The sequence below is a fragment of the Fringilla coelebs genome, assembly GCF_963513975.1.
Source record: "Fringilla coelebs genome assembly, chromosome: 19".
In the NCBI taxonomy this organism is placed as follows: domain Eukaryota; kingdom Metazoa; phylum Chordata; class Aves; order Passeriformes; family Fringillidae; genus Fringilla; species Fringilla coelebs.
The window spans coordinates 661191-686621 of record NC_140045.1 but is presented as its reverse complement, the minus strand read 5'-3'; the positions used below and the strand labels follow the sequence as shown (position 1 = coordinate 686621).

Here is a 25431-nt window from a genome sequence, read left to right as displayed (position 1 = left end):
GAGCCTGCTCTGCGCTGGGGTTGCTTTGTGTGAGACCCTCCTGCTCTTCCAACACATCCTGGTCCATCTGCTGAATGCTTTATAGCTTGGGTGACCCCTCTGGGTCCACTGCAGAGCTCCTCATCATCAGCCCCAGCAAGCAGCACATCTCATTTGAGCACAGAGCTTATTTGGGGTGAGCTGGGGATTGTGCTCCACAGTTCTGTGTAACTCTGGATGGGTGAAATGTTTGCCATGAGTTGGTGTGCCATGCTCTGTGTCCAGGCTCTGCCCCCCTGGTGAGCACAGGGCTTTCGAGCCTCATGTCTGGCAAGGCTCAAAAGAACCCAAACCAAACCCAAAAACAACCTCACAGAAACAAATCCCAGCCCAGAAAACCTCAAACACACAGAAATGGCAAGCAGGAGATGAAGTGGGTGTGATTGATGTTGTTTTTGGAGATGCTGTGGCTGGAGCAGCAGCCCCGTGCTCAGTGCTGTGGGCTCAGCCATTTCTGTGCTGAAGGAACCTCTGGGATCAGCTCTGGCTGTGTGACATCCCCGGGTCAGTGACACACCAGGCAGGTCGGCATGCCGAGCTGTTCTCTCGCTGGGGATTTCAGTGACCAGCCTTGCTGTTCTGCCTCCTCCCGCAGTAACTGTTAACATGTGGCCTTTTGCTGCCTTCATGTTTCTCCATGGCAGAGACAAATGTCCTGGGATTCTGTGCCTGAGCGCCCTTGAGGCATGAAGGTGATGTTACAGATGCCCAGCACTGGTGGGCTCTTGCCCGAGGTGTGGACTGATGGGAGACTTCTCCTCCGGCAGTGGGTGGCACGTGCTGAGCTGTCGTTATTTTGGTTCTCACACTATTTTTTCCTCCTTCTTGGCAGATCTGAATTTGGCTCCTGCCTAGAGCTGACAGATGATGGAAACATTTCCCTGGCGATGTCTCTGGGGCGACTCCTCCGTCGAGCCTCCTCGAGAGCGTCCGACCTCCTGACCCTGACTCCGGGCGGCGGCTCGTCCTCCCTGCTCGACGGGGAGATCATCTACTCCAAGAACAATGTCTGTGTCCACCCCCCTGAGCTGCTGCAGGCCATCGGGGAGCACCACCCAGGTGATGGGGGCTTGCAAACCCATTCTCTCTTCTTCTCTCTCCTGAGTGTTGCTGCTGTCAAGTTCTACACCCTGGGCTTTAAGAAATGAAGGGGTGCCAGTGGGGACAGGGCAAGGCAGGTTTGTGGGAGGCGCAGGAAAGCCGTTCACAAGCTGATCCATCAGCTCTTCTTTTAGTAGGAAGATTAGTGATATTGCTCCTTTCTCTTCTGGTCCAGCATGGATTTACTGGTTCCTTTTGTGCAGTCCAAAGCTGTCATGTGTGGACAGTAACTTCTGTTGCTCGTTTACATCCCTGTATTGTGCAGGAAATCCAAGTATCCTCTTGTAGCTGTCATTGCTGGAGTGGCTTCAGCAACCACTGGTAAAGGGATGATCCAAAAAGCCTGATTGTGGCTGCATGCACTGGAGTAAATGAGGATAAATCCTGCTCTGTCCTTTTATTCTCATCTGTTCCTGTGCACTTTCATGTTCTCATCAAAGACCTGTGGCTCTTGGCTTAGCTTCACAAAACGAATTATTCTCTGAGCACTGACCCTTGCTTTCCTTTTGGTGTGGGTGTCTTCTTTTTGCATTGGCTTCCCATAAATACTGTAGCCCTTTAGCTACACTGAGGTAAATATTCTTGAGAAATCAATGTTCAGCTGGCACTTGAAATTGTTTAACTAGGAAACAGTAGAACTTTTTCATGTGGGAACATTTTTTATGATTTACTCTTGATTAGTAAATGTGTCCAGGAAGTCCAAGCATTTGCATGTCATTTCTGCGTTCAGTTAGGCCAGAGGGAATTCAAGCTGTTCAAAAGCCACATGCAGACTTGAAATGATTCGCAAATACTGAATAATGCTGAGCTCTTCACAATTCCTTTGACACAATTCCGTCCTGGTAAATTAAAGGGTTTGTTTTGCCCATGTGGAGTGATAGTGAAGCAGCAGGAATCGTGGAATGGTTTGGGTTAGGGGGGATCTCCTGAAAAGGTAAAGGGAGGACCCTACAGACCCTCCCTGCCGTGGGCAGGAGCACCTTTCACCAAACCAGGTTGCTCAGAGCCCCACCCAGCTTGGCCTTGAACATTTCCAGGGATGGAGAGAGCTGGGGAAAGGGAAATGTCGGGGCAATGCGTTTCCCTTACAGCCACTCCATATCCCAACCGGCGCTGCTGTGCTCTCTCCCAGGCTACCTGTGCTTGTACATGGAGAAGGACGAGCTCCTGGGAGCCACGCTGATCCTGGCCTGGGTGCCCAACTCGCGCATCCAGCGGCAGGATGAGGAGGCCCTGCGCTACGTCACCCCCGAGAGCTCCCCGGTGCGCAAGGCGCCCCGAAAGCGCGGCCGCCACGGCCAGGCCCTCGGCGGCGGCCGGCCCGCGTCCCCCCCGGAGCAGAGAGGGCCACCGGGCCCCCGGGGGGACTCGGAGGCGCTCACGGCGTGCCAGGCGGTGAGGGACGGGGCCCCCTCCTCGGACGGGGAGAAGCTGTCGCAGAGCGGCGCCCGCCGGTCCCCGCAGCCGCCCCGCAGCGACTCGGGGACCCTGTCCACGGTCAGCTCCCAGGAGGAGCACTGCAGGTCCGAGGGCACGGAGGAGGGCCTGGACTGCAGGGAGGACGAGGGCTCCTTGGAGCTGTCTGCTGACGATGTGAGCAGGGACAGCACGTTTGACTCTGATTCTGATGCCTTCTCTTCCCCCTTCTGCCTCTCTCCCATCAGCGAAGCCCTGGGGAAAAGCAGCAGCTCCGTGTTCATGGACAGTGAAAGCAGGTGAGTGCAGCCTTCCTCTGGGCGCTGGGTGCTGAGCTGGGAGGTGCCGAAGGGAGTTGAGAAACTTCGCAATGGCATTGAGCTCGATGCCCTGTCTTGCTTCAGACTCCTATGGAGTTTACAGGAAACTGTCAGCCAGTTCTGCTTCTGCTTAGTGAACCCTGGCCCCAAGCATCGGGGCTGTGTATGTCCTTTCAGGTGAACTGTCTTGAACCCTGGAAGCAGCATTGCTAAATTAAACGGGTCCTTTGTTGGCCTAATTGGCTCTGCTGAGGATCTGAGCTTGTTGCTTCTCGTGCAGAGCCACATCAAAGGGCCCTGCTGACTTCCTGAGCCGTGGGCATCCCTCCAGGCCCTGTGTTGACACGAAACCTGCGTGTGGGAGCTTGTTTTGCTGCTGTTCAGAACTGCTGAAGTGGTCCCACTTCAGACAGATAAACATTAATTCTTGCATGTCTAACCTGGGTATTTCAGTCAGTGCTTCCCAGCGTCACCTGCAGTAAACTCCACGGGGGAAAGAGGGCACCTTGGCAGGGGAATAAGGGGCAGGAGGGCACCTGTGCAACTCCCTGTTTCCATACCCAGTGGTTCTGACTTTCTGGGCCCTGCCCTGTTGGTGTGTTACTCGTTCCCATCCTAGGGAGGATGGATGTGATGCATTCCTGAAGCACCATGGGGATGATTTTTAGGCTTCAGCTCAACTTTGAAACTACACCTGAAATGAGGAGAAGCGAGTTCTCCTTTGTGCATGTCAGCAATGCACAGCCTGCACTGACAGTTGAAGAGATTCTGCCTCTGTTTTGTGGGCTAATCTCAAGCCCAGAGAATGCCAGTAAGAACGAGGCTTGTGAGGCAGTATTCTAATGGATTCAGTTCTCTCTGGATATTTTAAAACCCTTCTGTGAGGTGATGTCAGACTTTGTATCAGCTTTGCATTCAGGATGTGCCCAGGGTTTGCGGGGCTTGAGCTCTGCAGCACCTGTGCAGTAGGGTGAGTGGTGGCTGTCCCATCCCATCCCATCCCATCCCATCCCATCCCATCCCATCCCATCCCAAGTAATTAAGTCCAGCCTTTGCCAGATCAGTGGGTGAGAGAAACCCCAATGAGCACGAGGGAAATGTGCGTAGCCTGGCATCCTCTGTCCTCATGGAGGGATTGTGAAGCTCAGGGCTCAGGAATGTGTTATTACTTCACTGTAGTGGTGGGAAGTGGGAAGAGCGAGGGACAAGTTTGGAATAACATCCTGGCTGCTGAAAACCAGGAGGCTGAGCTCATCCTGGGGAAACCCCAGTCCTGGCGTGGGCCACAGCCCACATGCTGTCCCAGGAATGCTGTGGGCTGGGGCTGCTCCCACAGGGACCTGGTGCAGGAGGGTCCCAGGCAGTGTCCAGTGAGTCAGGAGTGTTGTGGTTTAACTGTGCTGCAACACTTATGCTCTGAGCTGCAAATAGTGTCAGGAAAGGAAGGAAATATGGTTTGTTGCATCTTCTGTGCCTGGTCTGTGAATTCCTGCGGCATTTCCCTGCCCTCTGCCGGCTCTTCCTCACTGCTGCTGGAGCCCAGACAGCTCCAGCCAGGCAGAGCCGGCTCTGCACACACAGCCTGCTTGGTTCTGCTTTTCCCCTTCTTTTTTAACTCCTGTGCTGCCGGTCTGAAGCCTCACACAATGCTCATAATTCTCATAATTGGCAGCAGATTAATAAAACGGAGCTTTTGTTGTTTGGGACTTTTGACTTGAAAGGGTTTTGTCCAGTGTGTGCATTTTTTGTGCCAATTTGTTCTTCCCCATTGAGCCGCCTTCCATGGAATCTGCAGGATCTTACAAGCTGTTGAGTGGGAGATTTTGCATAGAATCCTTTGCAAAAGTCTGGTCAAAAAGCATCTCATATTTCCTGCTTTCATCTCAGCGTTTTGGGGGACAGGAGATGCTGTTTCAGAAGTCACTACAAACATGGGAACAGCTTCCTTGTTTCTTAAGGGTTTGTTTTGGTTTGGGTTTTTCTGCTGGCTGCTTCCCCTCTGAGGCAGAATTGGAGTGGGAACAAAGTTTGTGCTGCTGGCAGATTGTTTGAGCTCTCTTCCCTCCCCACCTCCCAGTCACCACCTCCTCTCTGCCAGGAGGAACGACTGTTTCTGGTTGTTTCCCTCTGCTCTGGGGAGTTGCTGCAAAGACAGCTCTGCTCTTCCCTGTGGTTGTTGCAGAAGCTGAAGGAGTATGTTGCATTCCAGTCCAGCCAGCTTCCTGTGTGATTAGATATCCTCAGAAATGGAGAAACAGGTCACTGTGGAAGGATTGGGATGTACAGGTACCCTCGGATCAGATGGGAGCAGGGGCTCAGCGAGCTGCTTGACAGAATTCATGTGTGACCAGGAGTCACGAGTCCTATCTGCCTCTTGGAGTGTCCCTGAGGAGGTGGCCTGGCCACCTGGGCACGAGGGAGCCACAAACACTGCAGAGTGTGCAGGATGAAGGAGGGAGGTGGGCTGGGGAGCCCTGGAGTTGCACAACGAGTCAGTCAGTTGCAAGGCACCAACTCGCCTGGTGGAACATAAGGAAATAAAAACGTATCCATTGTTTTTTTCCCCTCTTTGCTTCTCAGTTTGACAGGCTGCCAGGGGTCCCATGCAGTGATCGATGTGTCCTCCTCCCATTCACACAATTCCTGGGGCTGGGAGCAGTGGGAGTGTTCCAGCACCAGCATGCACACTCCTGCTTCTCTCTTTAGACCAGCCTGGCACCTCCTGCAGGGTGCCCTCATCCCTCAAGGAAAGGTGGCCTTACTGTCCTGGGGTTTGTGTCCTTCTTAACCCTTGGTGCTCCCAGCACGTGGTTCCTGCAGGAGGCAGCTGGTGTGGGGAAAACCTGCACTGATGGCAGCTTTGTCAGGGTGTGAGTTTCTGTGGAAAAGCAGGGATTCTGGAAATTAAACCATTCTGTTCTGTCCCTTCCCTCCCCTGTCCCCGTTGTTTGTTGGCTGTCAGGAAATGTTTGCCTTGTGGCCTGAAGGACACGAGTTCAGGGCAGCTGCTCTCTGTGCCCAGCTCTGGCTCGCTGCTGCCTTGGGAAATTCCTCTGCTTCCATTTTCCCCAGCAGTAAATTGAAACTAAAAGGCTTTTGTTACATCCAGGCAACCAAACAGCATCTGACACTTCTGTAATGTCCATCCACTGATGCTGCTGGAGTTATTGAACTGCCCATGACATCAGATCTATACAGTCAGTTGTGGAAGCACTTAGTGCTCTGCCAGTGGGGTTTGGTTTGGGGTTGGGTTTGTGCTGTGCCAGAGTGATCCCTGCATAACAGGAGCTTTCATGGGTGCTCAGGAGGCTTTTCACTCCTCAGCTGCCATTGCTGACACCTGACAAGCACCACAGCAGCGCTGAAGAGGAGATACACACGCTGGCATTGGTCCCTTCACTCACTTCACCTTGGGATGTTGGCCAGTACAGTCAAAATTTGGACTGAGGAGCCTCAGTGTTGGAATTGTATGAGTGGAGCTTGGGGCAGCATCTGGCCCGAGGCTGGGGCTCCGTGAGCAGCCCCACAGGTGCTGGGGCAGAGGCCAGCAGTGCTCCCACAGCTCAGGCTGGAAAGGACGGGCAGAAGCGACGTGGTCAAGGTGGAATCAATGCAGGAAGGAAACGTCTTTCATGAGCCATCGATCGTTTTAGCAGGCAGTAATAAAAATAACGAAACGCTGCCATAATGGGGCTGGCTGATGGTGAGTTCTCATGTTCTTCAGCAGACATGAATTCATGTGGCAGATCGATCACAGACAGCCCAGGCGAAGCTCACGGCACAGGGAAGAACTCCTCTGGCGTCGCAGCTGATGCAATTTTTACGGATGTGTTGCACATCCTGTTGTTAAGCCGCTTCCCAGGAGCTCATCAGTAAATGAGCTGCTCCAGGAGCCGGTGGGAGCAGCACAGCCATTGCATCATCTTGTTTTGGCAGCTCACCTGAAGGGCTGAGAGCTGTTCCGACCTCTGCAGCAAAAACAGGAGACAAAATTATAAGGGAAATGAGCTGAAATTAGAGTGAACTGGCAGCTCTGGAGTCATCAAGAGATTGGGAATTCATCGCTGTTGTAACAGAAGTGATTATATTGGAACCAGGGGAATTGGTCACAGACTTTAAAATCTCCTGTAACTTCTTGCAGCATCTCAGTTTTGAATTAATTCAGCCCTGGGGAGGAGCGAGGTGGGTACCTGGTCCAGGCTTCAATTCCCTAGGACTTGTCTGAACCGGTGCCACTTATGATGTAAGACAGCGAAGCTCCTAACTCCATCTGTACCCAAACCCATGCCCGGGCAAAAACATCCACAAATCCTTCTTCCATCAGAAGGGTAGTCCTTGATCTCTTCTGTTTGTGTTTTGGGGTCAGTGTAAGCTTCCCTAAGGCAGGAGTGGTCTGTGTGGGGCCAGGCACTGGGAAGGGGAGCTGGCCTGAGCCATCAGCAGCACTGTGTAATCAATTAAAGTTGTTCCCGGCGGCAAAGCTGAGAAGGTTGGACAGATCCAAGAGATTGCAGAGGCATACGGCTCTATCTTGCTTTATATAAATATTTGAACAGCAAGAACATTAATTATAGCAGGTTTGTTTCTTCCCTCTGTTGGGTTGCTGCCAGATTTCATTGGAAGAAAATAGTGACAGCTAACTTGGGATCGGGAATTGCGGCTGAGGGGTCCGTGAGGCTCTTTATCTGGGATGTCGGGGTGGGAGCGGCAGGGTGGTCCCAGGAGGGAGACCCCAGGGCAGGCAGTGGGAGCCAGGAGGGGTCACGGAGGGTCCCCTCTGCCCCCCGGCTCCGGGGCACCGGGTGTGGTTCAGGTCTGCTCAGGACGCTGGGGAAGGCCCGAACCCTGCTTCGGACCCGGCTCCGTGGGCAGGCCCGTGCTGCCTTCCTGTGAGGCCGTGGCTTGTGGCTGCCGTGGCTTTTTTGTGGCCTGTGACCATGGCTTGCTGCCATGGCCTGTGCCTGTGACCATGACCCTGGCCATGACCGTGACTGTGGCTGTGACTGTGGCCGTGGTCGCTGGCCGTGCGTGTGGCCCATGACCGTGGCCTTGGCCCGTGACTGTGCCCGTGACCATGACCATGACCGTGGCCATGACCTGTGCCCGTGACCATGACCGCGGCCAGTGCCTGTGACTGTGGACATGGTCGATGCCCGTTCCCTGGCCGTGCCCGTGTCTGTGACCGTGCCGTGCCCGTGGCCGTGGCCGTGCCCGTGGCCGTGTCCCGATCGGGGCCGGGCCGGTCGGTGGCGCGGCGGGGCCGCCAGGGGGCGCGCTGTGCCCAGCGGTGCCCCCCGGGACTCCCCGTGCTGCCCCCCCGCTCCCCTCAGCGCGGCCGAGGCGGGGGATCCCGGAGCCGGGCCTTGGTTTGGGTGCAAAGGGACATTAAAGGCCACCCAGTGCCACCCCTGCCATGGCAGGGACACCTCCCACTGTCCCAGGCTGCTCCCAAGCCCCACTGTCCAGCCAGGCCTTGGGCACTGCCAGGGATCCAGGAGCAGCCCCAGATGCTCTGGGCACCCTGTGCCAGGGCCTGCCCACCCTGCCAGGGAAGGATTTCTTCCTAATATCTGATCTGAATCTACTCTCAGTTTCAAACCAATTCCCTCTGTCCTGGCACTCCAGCCCTTGGAAATTGACTCTCTCCATGTTTCTTGTCAGCTCCTTCAGGCCCTGCAAGGCCACCCTGAGCTCAGCCCAAAGCTCCTCCTGCCCAGGTGAGCAATGCCAGCTGTGCCAGCCTCTCTGAGGCCACCCTGAGCTCAGCCCAAAGCTCCTCCTGCCCAGGTGAGCAATGCCAGCTGTGCCAGCCTCTCTGAGGCCACCCTGAGCTCAGCCCAAAGCTCCTCCTGCCCAGGTGAGCAATGCCAGCTGTGCCAGCCTCTCTGAGGCCACCCTGAGCTCAGCCCAAAGCTTCTCCTGCCCAGGTGAGCAAAGCCAGCTGTGCCAGCCTCTCTGAGGCCACCCTGAGCTCAGCCCAAAGCTCCTCCTGCCCAGGTGAGCAATGCCAGCTGTGCCAGCCTCTCTGAGGCCACCCTGAGCTCAGCCCAAAGCTCCTCCTGCCCAGGTGAGCAATGCCAGCTGTGCCAGCCTCTCCTCCCAGCAGAGCTGCTCCATCCCTGGCACCATCCTGGAGCCTCCTCTGGGCTCTCCAGCAGCTCCAGCTCCTGCCTGAGCTGGGGCAGCTCTGCAGGTGGGGTCTCACCTGAGGGGCAGAGGGGACAATCCCTGTCCCTGCTGCCCACGCTGGGCTCAGCCCAGGCTCAAGGGGGTTCTGGTTCCAGCACACACGGCCAGGGAATGACCAGCACCCCCCGGTCCTTCTCCCCAGGGCTGCTTTCACCTTTTCCCTGGATATTCTTGCATTTCTTCTGTTATTTATTTATACAATCGCAACGCCCAGAAATCTGAATGGAGAGCAGAGATAAATGGCACTGGCAGGTATCCACAGCTTTGTGAGGGAAGAATTGCGTTAAGTGAATCAAAATAAAGAGCATGTCCCCTCCAAAGCGCCACAGTATATGCAAATAAATCTGCACGGCTCTGTCTCCTTGGCTCGGGCCTCGCAATTATCCCAGCATTAGGCATTTACAATAACTCTGGAACATGCTTTTAGGCAGCGCTCCTCTTTCCTCTCCCTTTTCTGCTACTTGAAGCAAGCTCTTCCCTTGGGAAATCCGCATTGTCTTGTGGAAACAGTGAAATCCTCCCTGGGTGGTGCCGGCTCAGCTCACGCTGGGGCAGCAGCAGAGTCCGGGGAGTTGGTTAACTTTGCCACTAAAATGTCCCCCTGAAATTCCCAGCTCACTGCTTAGAGCCAGGAATATAAGAACAAAGGTAATCGGCAGGTCTTTCAAGGGAGCGGCGGTTTGAAGGCTTGATTATAATTAGCATAATTAGGGGAGAATTTTATTTTTGCATGGATTGAACTGAAAGGGAAAAAAGCAAAATAATCCATTGATTTTAAAAATAAAATAAACATGGGGAAGAAAGGTCTCCTTCTCCAGACTGGAATGGGCTGAAAAGCAAACATTCTTTTTTGGGCATTGCTGAGAAATCACTTTTTCCATCTAAGGAATTTCTTTTTTTAAAGTGTTGCTTTTCGATTGATTTATTAATGAGTGTAAGCCCAGGCATGAGGTGCCCCTTCTCTGTACGGATTGTAAAAACCCAACGCTGAGCTTCTGGAACATTTTCCTCCCTTCAAGTGGAGGTAACATTTGCATCCTTGAGCAGTGCCCGCTCGCTCTAAGTGATTTGTTGTGTTTGGCTGCTCGGAACCGTGTGTATTTTATTCCTAAGCATCAAACCGCTCATTCTGCGCCCTCTCTCTCCCTGCAACAAGAAGTCACAGAGAAAACCAGAAAAACCTCACTTGGGTTTACCTGAGCAGCTACACCTGTGTGGAAGTGTCAGCTGTGAAAGCAGATTGTTCGTCTCCTAGCTGGAGCTAGATGTGTATCACATTCCAGGCTTTGGGGAAAAGAGATTAAAACACCCATTACTTCACTACAAACTTCTGCTTATTTTTTTGCCTTTTCCATTTACATTCAAAATACTGAACTCAAGAGCTCTGGGTTTGTTTTGTTTTCCTTTTGCTTTAACCCCAGCACTGGGGGGACCCTTTGGAGGCCGTGGGGCTGTTTTCCTAATGCCCCCTTGCTGGCTGGAATTGCTCAGCTTCCCCTCCGGCCTCGAGGCCTTGGAGGGATGAATGAGGAGCCACAAAGCCCCCAGTGCGGGGAGGCTTTCACTCCTCTGGGGCACAGGGCAGGATGGTGGGTGCCCCTGGGCACTGCTGTCACCAGTGTCGGGGATGGAGATCCATGTTCCACCTGTGCCAGGTGCTGGGAAGCTCTGGGAAGGCGGGCAGGGCGCTGGGAGCGCGGATTGCAGCGGCCCCGTAAAGCAGAACAAATCGGTTTGATCTTTATTTCTCAAGGACAAACCAATTAGGCCCGTCGGAAGGCAGAGCTGCATAATCGGGTTTCCCGAGTCCCTCGCCGTGTTGCAGTGGTTTGTTTGTCAGGCTGGCGTTGGCAGAGCTGTCGTTAATTCCCAGCCCCGTCCCTGACGGTGAACTTGCTGTTTCAGCCCAAGGTCAGAGGGTGCCTGAGGAGTCCCTGGACAAGGCTCTGGCCGCGGACCCTCTGCTCGGTCCGAGGGGAGGGAGGACTGCAGCACTTCTGAGATGTAAACAGCCTGTTCCTCGGGTGTTGTTAATAACAGGAATGCGAGGAGTGACTAACAACAATGCGCTGACTTGGGCAAGCGCTCGGATCTGCTTCCCGGTGCCCTGCTTGAAAGGATACAATTATTTTTCGTAACTGTTTATTTTCCCTTTACAACGAGCTAAGCGAAGCAAGTTTGTCAGAGGCAGAGTGCTCCTAATTTGGTCTCCAGTGACCTCTGCCGCCGTGATTGGCAGCCCGGTGTCAGGGAGGAACTTGTGCCTGTGAGATAGAAATGAGCAGAACAAATGCCGTAGGACAGCTTGGGTTCCCCGGGGGACACGGGCTCAAAAAGGTGAAAGAAGTGCAATTACAGGAGGTTTTCAGCACAGAAAGTTAATTAGCTACTAAATAGCATTTAGTGCCGTTCAACGTGGGGAAATTTATGTTTTGAAAGCAAACAGATCAATGGAAAGCCTGTGGAACAAGCTCTTGGAAAGTCCATGTTGACATCCGCGTACTTTGTACTGTAACAGCCTGAGTAGTTTTTCCCAGGTTTCCCCAACAAATAGGAGGAATTGTTAGATTTGATTCCCACGTGTTTGCAGATGTACAGAAATGCTTCCGCATGAGGATGCTTTGACATTTCATTTTAGAAATCCTGGCGAGGCTTTCTAAATCCAGGTTATCTAACACCTTGTTCACTGGTCACCGTGGTCAGTGGAAATCCATTCTGTTTGGGTTCTCTGAGGCACAGAAACTTCAAGTTCCAAATGTTTTCAGCCAAAGGGGGGCTTTAACACAGTTCTTAACCTGGTTACTCATCTGTGCTGGTCAGAGTGTGACAGCAGCATTTCCCTGTCTGTGGCTGGCTCTGTGTGCCACACTCCGTGGGAAGCTGGTGCTGTCCTGCGAGTGTCCTTCCAGCCCTGCTCTGCAGAGCGAGCAGAGACATTTCAACATCTCTTTTTTAATCCTAAATTACCAATCTGGTTTCCTTTGCATGTCTTTTGTGTCACTGAATTCAGCACGTTCCAGTCTGTAATATATGTATATTGTCAAGGACACTTTTTTATCAGAACAATGGATTTGGGTTCCAGATACTCAATATTAACCTTACTCTGTACAGCCACTGCACTAAATTTTTAGGCATTTCAGGATAGCTTTGAACTTTTATTGGCGGATTATTTGTTTGAAGCTGTCTGTCTTAGCAGCTGATGCTGCCAGGAGCTGTTTCACCTTGCTGGGAAGAAGAGGAACCCAGAAGGTCAGTGCCTGTGGGGAATAGTGGAGAAACAGAGAAATGCTAACCCCTGGGGAGGAAAAGGGGCATGTAATTCCCATTACATGGATGCTCATACATTATGATGATACTCATTGTCTGTAAATGATGGTCCCAAGCCGGCGTGCAGGAATGCTGGGGCTGTGGGAGCTGTTATTAGTGACTGATGGAGAGGCAGCTCCAGCAGCAGGGCTTGGCTCTGGCAGGAGGCTCTCTGGGAATCAGGTGGTGCACGCTGACAGCTTGGGTAACTGCCACATCATGGCTGCAGCCTTCAGCCCCTTTCTCTCTCGTAATTATATTTGTCACATCACATCGTAAAATGAGTTATTGGGTCTTTGTTGCTGAAATTGGCTTCCCAGGTAATCAGGGCAGGTCTCTGGAACAGAAATAATAATTGGGTTCAGCTCTGTCTGTGCCGTAGGTGTGTTCCAGGGCTTTGGAACAGTGAGTTGTGTCCCATTGCTGCAGGTTGAGTCTCACCTGAGCTCCTCAGCGGGGCGTGCAGGAGGTCCCATGGGGCGGGAGGGGGATGGTGGCTCCTTGGGGCTGCAAGGGCTCCAGGAATGTGGATATGGTTGGCTGCTGTAGTTGATTGTAGAGTGGGGAAAATACATCAGCCCTGTTCTTGCTGCCCAGCAGTAATGGGATGTGTTTTGAGACAAGGGTGGTGGCACTTGGCTAAGGGCAAAAGGCTGAAGTAGAGTCACAGAATCACAGAATTGTTTGGGTTAGAAAAGCCCTCAGACATCATCGAGTCCAGTCATTCCCCCAGCACTGCCAGGGCCACCACTGACCCATGTCCCCAGGTGTCACATCCATGGGGCTGTTAAATCCCTCCGGGGGGGAGACTCCACCACTGCCCTGGGCAGCCTGCACCAATGTCTGACAGCCCTTTCCATTAAGACTTTTCCCCAGTATCCAACCTGGCCCTCCCCTGGCACAGCCTCTCATTCTGTCCTGTCCCTTGTTCCCCAGGAGCAGAGCCTGACCCCTGGCTGGCTCCACTCTTCTATCAGGGAATGAGAAGGTCCCTCCTCAGCCTCCTTTTCTCCAGGCTGAGCCCCTTCCCCAGCTCTGTTCCCTTCCCTGGACACGCTCCAGCCTCTCCATGACCTTCTTGAACTGAACACATGAACATGGCCCGGAGTTTCCTGACCCAGGTTTTCTAATCCTCCTTGATTTTTTTCCCTGTCCCTTTTGTTCCTGTGGCCCACTGCACTTGTTTTGCTGACCAGTGCTGTGTACTAGCTGGTGCTCTGTTTTTCCTGGATCCCACAACCCAAAGTCTCTCTGGAATGTTCCTCCAGCTATTTGCATTGCAGTGCTTCAGCTCCTGCTTTTATGGGGTGCTCTGGGATAAATTCCTCATCCAACAGATGGAATAGTCTGACAAACAATAAACTCTTCCCCTGCATTTGTCTGTCTTGAGTGCCTGGTTAGAGGACTCCCCCAACCCCACAAAATTAGCAGAGATCATACTGCTTGTTGTCACTGACCTACAGAATGATCTCAGTATTAAAATTTTATTTAAAAGTAGTCCAGAGGTTAGAGTGTTTTCAATTTTTTTTTCAATCAATATGTACAGGAAAAAGTAATTTTAGACACAGCGTGGGTTTTTCCGAATTTCCCCGGTGACTCAGTGAGCACCAGCACGAGGCGCTTCTGTCTCTGCTCTGTCCTGTGTGAATGTTTGCGTCCCTTGACCCCTGTGAAGGGCAGGGAGGGCACAGGTGTCTCTTTCAGATTTCACCCTCTGCATCAGTGAGAACATCGGAATTTCCCCGGGCTGCACAGGCTGGGGCTCTCTGCTCACCCCTGCGCTGCCTGCGAGGGCCGAACCCCTGACACAGGAGGCTCCCGTGCCTGGGGATGCGTGTGCGAGCTTGTCACCGCTGCTGGATGGGAACTGCAAACATTTGTCTGGGAGAAGCATTTCCGGAGGTTCCCCTGGTGCCAGGACTGTGCCCGGCCTCTCCTGCCCGCAGGTCTCAGCTGGCTGCTGCTGCACCTGGGGCACGTTTGGGTTTTGGAGCACAGGGAACTGCAGCTGGAAGGGCTGGGCCATGCTGAGGAGCTACAGAATGCCCAGCATCAAAGCCAACTCTACTGGTAGCTCATTGCTCAGCAGTTCTCTGGACATTTCTGCTGGTCACTTCAGATGATGTTCTTGAAGAATTGGCATGTGGACTTCTGTGACCATTACCTGCACGATCCTCACACCAATCCATCCTCCAGCCCTTTACCATGCTGACCAGCTCCTCTTTGCAAGAGTTTTAGAAAATGGGTTGCCTCTGCTTAATCTTTGAGTTGGTTTGAGTCATCTCTTCCAGGAAAATCCTGTGTAACCAGCTGTGGCTGTTATGAAGTGTTGCTCCATAAATACCAGCTGCTCCTAGCAGGCAGTCCAGCCCAAGAGTCTTGTACCAGCACTCTTGTTACATCTGTGTTAATGTTAGATACTCAATGTTTTAGAAAGTGTTACATTTTGCCACCTTATCAGAAGGTAATGCTTGGTTTTTCATAAAGGCCAGTACAATCTTCATGGAAAAGTTCCCAAGGCAGGGGATGGTGTACAGCTGGGCCTGTGGTCAAAGGTATCCTGGTGTCTAACCTGGAGTGAGTTTGGATGGGTGATGTGATCCCAATTGCCACATCCCTTCTGAGTCCTCATCCTCTGAATGGCCTGAGTGTGAGTTCTGCTTTGCTGCTTTCTTTCCAAAAACCAGAGCAGCAGAGCTTCCCAGAGAGCCACGAAGCTGCTCCTTTAGCTGGAGCCAGCCAGCCTCGGGTCACCCAGTGCCACAGGAGCAGGAAGGGGCTGGGGGAGCTGAGTCACACCCTGGAGCAGGGCTGGGAGGAAAATGCCCCCAGCTGGCTGGGCTGTCCCAGCCAGAGCCCTGTCCCAGCATGTGCTGCCCTGGCCCGTGGGGCACTGCTGCCCAGGACGCTGCTCGGGGGAAGAGGCCCCGAGCCAGGCGCGGGAGGCACACGGATGTGAAGTGCATGCTGAGTGTGTGATTTCCAGCCTTCAGTGCCCACATTGTTGGATAAGAGGATTAGAAAACACCACATAAAGTGGCCTTGCAGGGGGCTGCTTTGTACCTGCTCCGGGCCTTGTCTGGCAAACCCCAATTTCACAGCAGAGCCCATTCAGAGCCCGCGCCGAGATTGTTCACGTGCATTGGCCTTTTTACGAGCCGAGGGGTCACAGTTTCACCTTCACTTCATTCCCAAAGCACTGATAGTTTTCATTGGGATGGGGGCTGGTGGGGACGTGGGGGCTTTTTGAGCCTGAGCTCAGTTTGCATTTAAAGCTGGAGATCTGGGGTGGATTGGGAAAGGGTTGGGTTCACTCTCTCTACTTCATGGTGGATTGAAGAGCTCAGGTGTGATTTCCCAATACTAACTCTGCCAAGATTCAAGATTGCAGGTGGAAACCATTTGTCTGGAGTTTATAGACATGAATCCAGGCTTGGCAGGTCCTCTTGCAGAGGTGTAATGAGAAACTCGAGTTCAGGAGAAACATCTTTGGATCTGACTGGTCAAAGAGGGAATTTCCCAGATGAGATCTCAGGTCCGTGCTGCTGTTGGAATGTGCTCATTCCTCCTGTCCCCATCCTGATGTGCAGAGGCTGAGCTGGACACTGAGGGCATTGCTTGAGCTTCTTCATTTTACCTTCTCAAAATTTCGTGGTTTGAGGAGTGGGTTTGGCTCTCCCCGGTTCTGCATGCAAGAACTTTAGAAAAGGGCCAACAGCAGGATGCTTTTTGGGATGGTAGGGGTTAATTTAAATAAAAATAATTTAGTTGGTGAATGAATGCCAGTTTCAGACCTCTGACTAAAGGTTTTTCACACGGAGCATCTGTGATTGATGCACATACCCACAGCCTCCCATGGCTGACAGGGTTTTTGTCCCCACACTCTGCCCACAGGGACACGTGTGACAATCGCATGACCTGCTCCACCAGCTCTGCCTCCAGCCTGGACACCAGTGCCCAGTTCCAGGAGAACAATGGGCAAACACAGGGCACCAGATGGGATGAACAGCAGAAGGTATTTGCCCTCGAGCAGGTGTGTGGTGTCTTCAGAGTAGACCTGGGACAAATGAGATCCCTTCGCCTTTTCTTCAGGTACTGGATCCTTGTGTGAGCTGTGCGTGAGCTATGTGTGATCTGTGTGAATTGTGTGTGAGCTGTGTGTGAGCTGTGTGTGAATTGTGTATGAGCAGTGTGTGAGCTGTGTGTGAGCTGTGTGAATTGTGTGTGAGCTGTGTGTGAGCTGTGTGAATCATGTGAATTGTGTGTGAGCTGTGTGTGTGCTGTGTGAGCTGTGTGAATCATGTGAATTGTGTGTGAGCTGTGTGTGTGCTGTGTGAATTGTGTGTGAGCTGTGTGAGAATTGTGTGAGCTGTGTGAGAATTGTGTGTCAGTTTTGTGTGAGACGTGCATGCTCCATGCTGGGGCTCTGGGCAGAGGTGATTTCTGCAATCCTACCTGGAAGCTTTTCCAGAACAATTGTCTCCAGGAAAGTGAGTGTCAGCCTTCCCAAGGAGAGCCTCTGAATTACAGAGTCGAAAGGATTTTATTTTTAGTAAAGTAAAGGTTGCTCTTAGCTGTCATACCATAAATGCTTCAAATAACCTGGGGATATGAAAAACATCTTTATCTATGGTACCTTTTCTTTTGCCTGCCCCTCACCAGGCTCCTCTGGAGTCTTGCTGCTCTCAGCCTCTTCAGTTATCTTTCAAATTATTACAAAATTTATTTCAAATAATTGCAAAAACATTTTTACTCCCTTTTCTTGCTCTCACTCCCTGTTTCTTTGGACGGAGCTGTGTGTGAGCATGTCTGCACATCCCTAGGAGCTGACTTTGTGTACTGCCTTAATGTTTCTGGGGCAGACTTCCTGTGGTTTTTTCTCCAGGGAAGACAAATTTTAATTCCTTCATGTGAAGGAAGGGTAAAAATAGTGCTGCTACCAGGCACAAGAGGAGAAAATTGTCACTATGGCCATGTCATACAACGATGAAATGTCTCAGCTGAAGTGACCCTTAAGGATCAGTGAGTCCCAGGGATGGAAAGCTGCCTCTGTGCCCTGTTGGAAGGGGCAGCTGGGTGTTGCACTCTGTGCCTTGCCGAGGCTCCCTGTCCCTGCTGGCCCCTGCAGTTGCTCTCCATTGTTCCTGCAGTGATGAGGCGTGCACCTGTGGGCAGCTGGTGGTGGCGAGCAGGGAGAGCCAGTACAAGATCTTCCATTTTCACCACGGGGGCCTGGATAAACTGGCCGAGGTGTTTCAGCAATGGAAGTACTGCACAGAGACCCATCTCAAGGACCAGGTACCTGAGCCAGGCGTTTCACACGTGGGTTGGTGTGTTGGAGAAATGAGGCTTTGAGTTCATGTCACCGGGTCAGGCAGGAAGCTGCCAGATGCTGGGTGTTCAGGATGGAAATGCAAACTGGACTCAAGGCGTCTCTTGGACTGGTCTGTCTCCATCCACTCCTGTTCTACCTGTGGAATATGGGGGAAGATCGTCCAGAAGATTTACTTAGTGATTTTGATGGACCTGACAGGTCAGCACTGTCCTTTAGGCCCAGAAGGTGTCTGGAAATCTTCAGAGATAGGTTGGAAATGGTGTCAGAGCCTTTCATCCATCTTGTGACGCATAACATTCCGTTTGGAGACTGTTTTGACAAGGCATCTTGCCATATTTTGTTCAATCTACATACAAATGTGATAAGAGCTCTTTAATTATCTGTTTAAGATATTGTATGTGCTTATTAGAAACAGTGATTTTTAAATTTCCATCCTTCCCACAGAGCCCCCCGCTGCTTTTCTTATTACGGTCGCATGGGCTCACTTTTTGCATTGAGCAACCTTTGATTTTTAAATTAAATGTCAGCTGCTGCCTTGCACTGGGATCCTGAGTGCCCTCAGAGAGCCTGGCAGCGCAGTTCCCCCCTCTCCTAACAGCAATCCCTTTGTATATGGCCAATCATATGTAATTTATTGCAGGCATTCCTGGCAGGGGCAAGTTTTGCTGTAAGCAGCATTAATTCAGTTTCAGGTCAGGGATAAGATTGGAGGAGGAATGGAAACTTTTTTATTTTTTTAAGATGAAGCTGTTTCACAGTGGATTTTAATTATTCTAATCACTGTTGTTATTGTAATGGTTGGAATTTAAAAAAAAAAGCAAACAAAACCGGCAGAACCTTCCCGAGTGCAGCTCCTCTGTGCTTAATCCTACATGAAGCACGCAGAGGTTTCCCTGCTCTGGGTTTCACACTGTGCTGCTCTCCCTGGCTCTTGCTGCAGTTGTGGTTTGCTCTGCCCCCTCAGCAGCTTGCAGATGAGAAAACCTGCATGCAGTTCTCCATCCGCCGCCCCAAGCTGCCCTCCTCAGAGACCCACCCCGAGGAGAACTCCCAGCGGCGCCTGGACGTGGCAGCCTGGCTGCAGCACCTCAACGAGGCCGGCCAGGTGGAGGAGGAGTACAGGCTCAGGAAGGTGAGGGACTCTCTGGGTTCTCTCCTTGCTCAGGAGGAGTACAGGCTCAGGAAGGTGAGGGGCTCTCTGGGTTCTCTCCTTGCTCAGTAGGGGTACAGGCTCAGGAAGGTGAGGGGCTCTCTGGGTTCTCTCCTTGCTCAGTAGGAGTACAGGCTCAGGAAGGTGAGGGGCTCTCTGGGTTCTCTCCTTGCTCAGTAGGAGTACAGGCTCAGGAAGGTGAGGGGCTCTCTGGGTTCTCTCCTTGCTCAGTAGGAGTACAGGCTCAGGAAGGTGAGGGGCTCTCTGGGGTCTCTCCTTGCGAAGCAGTACAGGCTCAGGAAGGTGAGGGGCTCTCTGGGTTCTCTCCTTGCTCAGGAGGGGTACAGGCTCAGGAAGGTGAGGGGCTCTCTGGGTTCTCTCCTTGCTCAGTAGGAGTACAGGCTCAGGAAGGTGAGGGGATCTCTGGGTTCTCTCCTTGCTGTGAGAGGAGTACAGGCTCAGGAAGGTGAGGGCCTCTCTGGGTTCTCTCCTTGCTCAGTAGGAGTACAGGCTCAGGAAGGTGAGGGGCTCTCTGGGTTCTCTCCTTGCTCAGTAGGAGTACAGGCTCAGGAAGGTGAGGGGCTCTCCAGGTTCTCTCCTTGCTGAGTGCCAGTCCCCAGGGAGCTGCAGGAGTTTGTGTTCCTGCCAGGAACAAGATCTGGGCTTTTGGGAGGATGGAGATCTGAGTGAAGCCTTGGCTGGAGATCTTGCTGTGGGACTGGATTCCCACCTGGCCATGTTCCTGTGTCACCTGCTCCGGGTGACCCTGCCTTTGGACTGGATCTCTCGAGTCCCTTCCAGCCCTAACAATTCTGTGACTCTGTGGTGGGGGAGCATTTCTCTGACCGAGGAGCTGCCCCACTTCTGCCGCCGGTTGGAATCAATAAACCAAAGTGCCCAGTGCCTGCTGTGTTTGCAGAATGTGTGACCAAGGCACAGAGAGCTCTGGAGATTGCTGGAAGAGCTGAGATGGTTGAAATAGCTGAGATTGCATGCACTGAGATTGTATGAACTGAGATTGCTCTATGAAATAACAGGGCTGAGGGGAGCACGGGGCCAGGCCCTGAGAGAGAAGTTTGCAGTGCAGTGCAGAGTCTCCAGGATTTGGGATTAAGCCGTGACATGAGAACGACACGTTAATCATAGAGCCTCTCCGGGGGTGGTTATTGACATTGAAATGAGCCTGATTTGTGTCTGGTCTGGGAATAGAGGGCCAGCACTTTCCCTCTAAACATGTGCAAATTGCAGGAGCTTGAATCAAGGCGTCACTTGTCAGGAAAGAACTGCAGAGGCACCAAAGCACAGCAGCGGGCAGTTGCCTGTTGCTGTTTTTGGGAATGCTGAAACTGTACCAGCCATAACTTTTGCTCCTTCTTCCAGGCCATTTTCTTTGGTGGGATTGACATTTCCATCCGTGGGGAGGTGTGGCCCTTTCTGCTGCGCTACTACAGCTACGAGTCCACCTCTGAAGAGAGAGAGGCACTGAGGCTGCAGAAGAGGAAAGAATACTTTGAGATCCAGGAGAAAAGGTAACAGACCATCATCATCCTCCCCTGCTCATCTTCCTTGGGCTGGGCATCACAGTGACACCTCAGTCTCTGCATCCTTTGCATGAGGAGAGGCCGGAGTAGAGGAGCGGGAGGGATGGGGAAGGAGGTGCTGGGCACTGCTGAGGCTCTGGGGCCAACGCCACAGAGCTCAGACATTTCCTCACCTGGGCTCTGAGAGCAGCCTTGTCAGAACCACACAGGGAAACACCTGACAGGCAAGGCTCAGGTTAGAACACTGAAGGTGAAATTGGGATCTTATATTTCTTTATGAATAAAATGTACATAAAAATAAGGGATGAGAAGGGTTATGGAGTTCCAGAAGGTTGTTAATGCAGGAATTGTGTTGTTAAATGGAGGTGGGTACATTGAAGCTGGAGGGGAACAGTACTGTTAATAATCAGGAGACAATCAAACAAGAGTGGTGAATTCTGGTGTGCTGAGTTCCAAGGGGCAGTGGAGAACTGCGTCTGATGCTTCTGAAGTGTCTCTTGCAGCAAACACATCGTCTCATCCTGTTTATAACTCCTTGCAGTAATCCCCTGGGACAGACAGTCCACTGTTCTGGACAGACCTGCTGGTCTATTTTCCAGGTGCTGAGGAAACTCAGTACAGGAATAGTTTTTCTCTGCAAACTAAGAGTGAAATGAGGCTTTTTGTTCATCGTGGCAATCACATTCCTGTCTTGGCAACCCTGTGCTGTTGCTGCGTGGTTTGCAGGCTGTCCATGAGTCCAGAGGAGCAGAAGGATTTCTGGCGCCAGGTGCAGTTCACGGTGGACAAGGACGTCGTGAGGACCGACCGCAGCAACCAGTTCTTCCGAGGGGAGGGCAACCCAAATGTGGAGACCATGAGGTGAAGTGTCTGATTCCAGTCTCCTAAAAACCATGTCCTGCTCAGTGTTCCCAGCCCAGGCTGCCTGGGAATGCTGCACAGCACCCGCTGTGCCTCTGCAGCCACGGGATGCAGCAGCAAGGCCTTCCCCAGTGCTCCCACTGCTGCTGCAGTTCCCTTCTCTGCCCTATAACCCTGCTCCCATCCCTGAGCTTCCCTGCACACACAGGCACAGCAAAGGGGCTGTGGTAGGGCTGTGGGCAGGTACTTGGGTGGTGGTTCTCCTGGTGGGGAGAGGACAGAGGACAAGCACACCAGAGCCTGCTCCATGAGAGTGTGACTTGTAAAGGTGTGACCTCAGAAGAGCTGGGTTTCATCCAACAGCATGGCTTGGAGCTTTGTGCATGTGTTGGGCATCATCTCTCCTTTCCCATGGGCCATTCATTTCTGTCCTCCTAATCTTTTAAATTCTCTTTTTCTATTTCTATTTTGCTGTCTGTGAATGCCAAACCTTTTCCTGAAGTTTATGCCGCAGGACTGGGGTTTGCAGCTGGGTTTCCCTACCTGTGTTATAGCACCTCAGATGAGGCCCTGTGTCTCTGAGATGATGCTGTCACCTGCCCTCACCTGTCCCCTCTGCAATTGTGTCTCTGCTCCAGGAGGATCTTACTGAACTATGCAGTGTTTAACCCAGCCATTGGGTACTCCCAGGGCATGTCTGACCTGGTTGCCCCACTCCTGGCAGAGGTCCTGGATGAGTCTGATACCTTCTGGTGCTTTGTTGGGTTGATGCAGAACACGATCTTCATCAGCTCCCCCCGGGATGAGGACATGGAGAAGCAGCTGGTGAGGCTGAGTGCTGGGCTCCCTTCAGCCCTGTCGTGGCTTCTCCTCTCCCTAGTTCCTGGGCTGGGGGGTCCAGCATGCCGAATCATGCTCCAGAGCCATTACATCCTTGGGGTGATCCTTGGGGTTGCCATGTGCAGGGCCAGGAGCTGGACTCTGGTGATCCTTGTGGATGGGTTCCAGCTCAGGATATTCTGTGATTCTATGGGAATACCTGGTGGGTAGAACTGATCCTGGGTGACCGAGGCACTCCAGGGGCAGTTCCATCCATCCTTCTTGTGAAATGGCAGCTGAGGGAGAAGAGCTCTGCAGCTCCCGGGGCGCCGAGGGTGCCCCAGCAGGGCTCAGCCCGGGCTGTCCCCGCTCTCCTGCAGCTGTACCTGCGCGAGCTGCTGCGGCTGATGCACCCGCGCTTCCACCAGCACCTGTGTGCCCTGGGGGAGGACGGGCTGCAGATGCTCTTCTGCCACCGCTGGATCCTGCTCTGCTTCAAGAGGGAGTTCCCGGAGGCCGAGGCGCTGCGCATGTGGGAGGCCTGCTGGGCTCACTACCAGGTGAGGCAGCTGCCAGGGCACGGCACATCCTGGCTGAGAGCTCAGCCTCAGCTCTGAGGGTTTCCAGAAGGGCTCTTCACAGCAAAGTACCAATATAAGCTGGGTCTGGGACTGTGGCAGCGGTTTATCTATGTAGCAGGAGGATGGAGCGCTGCTTGCCTCTCCTCCTTGGGGATGTCTGGGCTTCACATGGAGGTGTTTCAGGAAATGCTGAACACCCACTTCTGAGGTTCAGGCTTCTCTTACACGGCTGGGAAATGTCTCCCCAAAAATCTGCTCTGTGGTGCAAACACTGGTGCAGACCTTGCTGCTGTGCTGTGAAGGAAAGAGGCTTTGGCTGGGCTGTGGTTCAGAAGTCACCGGTAACTCACATTCTCATCACTGGGCAGAACTGAAGGGAGCAAAATCTCTCACCGAGGACCCGCTTGTGGAGGGTGGGAGGTGAAGCCGGAGCTCTGCCTCCACCTGCTGTACAGCAGCCCCTGTGTTCCCATTGCAGACAGACTATTTCCACCTCTTCATCTGCGTGGCCATCGTGGTGATTTATGGGGACGACGTCATCGAGCAGCAGCTGGCCACTGACCAGATGCTGCTGCATTTCAGCAACCTGGCCATGCACATGAACGGGGAGCTCGTACTCAGGAAGGTAAATGCCCATGTGGGACAAGGTCCAGAGATGAGTCAGAGTATTCAGAAACCCAGGGACTGCTGCCTCAGCCCTGCATCTCCTGTATCCCCGTGGCTGCCTGGGTGGGATGCTGCTGTTTGCCTGGAAACAAGATGTGCAGCAGGAGGAGGTGGCTGTTGAGTGCCTGGGAGGTGGCAGTGTGGTTGGGATAACCCTTGGCTGGATAAGCTGCTCAGGGAAATGGAGCCAGAGCTGTTGGTGCCATGGTGCCCGTTCCCTTTCAGGGGCCACGGGATGAGCTGTGGTGTGTGCCAGCCCCTGTGACCTGCCACTGCCCCCAGGGCCTCGGGTACCCCTCAGGTGTTTGGCAGGACACCTTTGCTGAAGCCCAGGCAGCCAAACGGGAGGATTGGGTGGGAGGCCACCCCAGCCCTCTGTGTCTGTCCCTGGTGTGGGGTGACGTTTCCCTCTCTGTCCCTCCAGGCCAGGAGTCTGCTCTACCAGTTCCACCTGCTGCCCCGCATCCCCTGCAGCCTGCACGACCTCTGCAAGCTGTGTGGGACGGGCATGTGGGACAGTGGCTTCATCCCCGCCGTGGAGTGCTCTGGGCACCACCCAGAGTCCGAGAGCTGCCCCTACGGGGGGCTGGTGGAAGACTCTTCTCCTGCCCCAGGAAGTGAAGGCAAGAAGGGCCTGAGAACACGGGATGTCTTTGCCTTCCGAAAATAGCTGAGAGGAACAGGGTGCGACGGCGGAAGGGAAGGGAAGGGCAGGGCAGGAAGGATGTGCATAGGAAAAAATGTTAAAGAAAGAAATGGAGGAATAGCTTGTCAAGGCTCCTGACAAGACGAAGGTGTGGAATGGAAGAGGAATTCAGTTGGTCTCTAGGGGAAGTTCCGTTGCATGGGTGATGGGACCTGAGAGAAAGGCATCGACCCAGGAACTGTGTTTGGATTTGATTTTGTTAGAAACAAGCTTTTCTAGGTTTTAACAAGGACTTTTTATTCTGCCTCTGGGACTGGACTGGTTAGCAACCAGAACTGTCTTACCTGCTGGTGAGAAACGAGAGCACTCCGAGGAGCCAAGGCCACCAGAAGTGTTGGTGGGCAGGTGGCAGGAGCAGGGCCAAGGCCACTGTCCCTTCACCCAGAGCACACCTCTCTGCTTCAACCAAAACCTGCAGCTTCGTGGCTTCTTTTTAAAGCCATAAAAGCCATTTTAATTATAATCTTCCAAAAATAAAACTGCAGACCGTTGGGATTGCAGGGCAGGTGTCTGCTTTGTCAGCAGGGAAGGACCGGTCACCTCGAAATCTTGTCTCTGGCCTTTTCTGCTTTTGTAGGATACACTGGCTGGCATGATTTTTTTCCATTTTTATAGAAAATGGACTGCCACAGGGTATTTCACAGACACTGCCCAAAGCTTCCTTCTTCATGAGATATTGGGAAGGAATTCTTCCCTGGGAAGAAGGTGTGGCCCTGGCACAGGGTGCCCAGAGCAGCTGGGGCTGCCCCTGGATCCCTGGCAGTGCCCAAGGCCAGGCTGGACACTGGGGCTGGGAGCAGCCTGGGACAGTGGGAGGTGTCCCTGCCATGGCAAGGGTGGAATGGGATGAGCTTTAAGGTCCCTCCCAACCCAAACCATTCTGTGATTCTCTGACATTACAGCAAAGCTGTTTCTTTATGCTGACAGCTGCAGACTTTAATACTTTAGTCTCTTGTTTCCAGTATGTTTCCCATTGTGTTTCCTTTGGCTCTCCTCAGTTACTGAATATTTACTGTCCTTGCCTGTCACTGCCACAGCTGTGGCACACACACCCCGTGTGGGTTTTAGGCCCTTCACTCGGGGCCAGGGGTGCTCCCTGTCCCACATCCCAAAGTGAAAATGAAACTTGCCTTCTTGCAGTCGTTTTTGCTGAGCTCTGTCTGATAAAGGTTTCCCTCAGGGTGTTTTTGAAAGGACAGTGTTTCTCCCCATGTCTGCTGTAAATTTTACCAGCCAGAAGTGGAGCTGGGGCCTCGAGCCCCGTTGCCAAAGGTTCTTACCAAACCCCGTGGCCTCCAAAGGCGTGTCCTGAGCCGGTGTTGGTGCCAGACGGAGCCAGGGGAGCGCTTTCCTTGTGGGGGTGGAAAAGGAGCCGAGGTGGCAGCAGGCTGTGCCTCCCTG

At 53.0% G+C, this 25431-nt stretch overlaps 1 protein-coding gene across 3 annotated transcripts in view; it reads left to right on the top strand.

Annotated features, from left to right (window-relative positions):
• Window positions 1–24530, top strand: part of TBC1D16 (TBC1 domain family member 16) — a 30241-nt gene extending 5711 nt beyond the window's left edge. Inside the window, exons 2-13 of one of the 3 annotated variants that reach the window (XM_084218713.1) lie at window positions 872–1098; window positions 2273–2663; window positions 2805–2855; window positions 16266–16463; window positions 17522–17669; window positions 18671–18838; window positions 20237–20385; window positions 21124–21258; window positions 21897–22083; window positions 22458–22637; window positions 23137–23283; window positions 23749–24530. In XM_084218713.1, coding sequence (XP_084074839.1) covers window positions 927–1098; window positions 2273–2663; window positions 2805–2855; window positions 16266–16463; window positions 17522–17669; window positions 18671–18838; window positions 20237–20385; window positions 21124–21258; window positions 21897–22083; window positions 22458–22637; window positions 23137–23283; window positions 23749–23994 — 2172 coding nt within the window. In that variant the 5' untranslated portion in view covers window positions 872–926 and the 3' untranslated portion in view covers window positions 23995–24530. Of the gene's footprint in view, window positions 1–871; window positions 1099–2272; window positions 2856–16265; window positions 16464–17521; window positions 17670–18670; window positions 18839–20236; window positions 20386–21123; window positions 21259–21896; window positions 22084–22457; window positions 22638–23136; window positions 23284–23748 lie in introns of all 3 variants that reach the window. The other 2 variants (XM_084218712.1, XM_084218711.1) reach the window with 2 other exon arrangements.
• The last annotated feature ends 901 nt before the right edge of the window (window positions 24531–25431 follow it).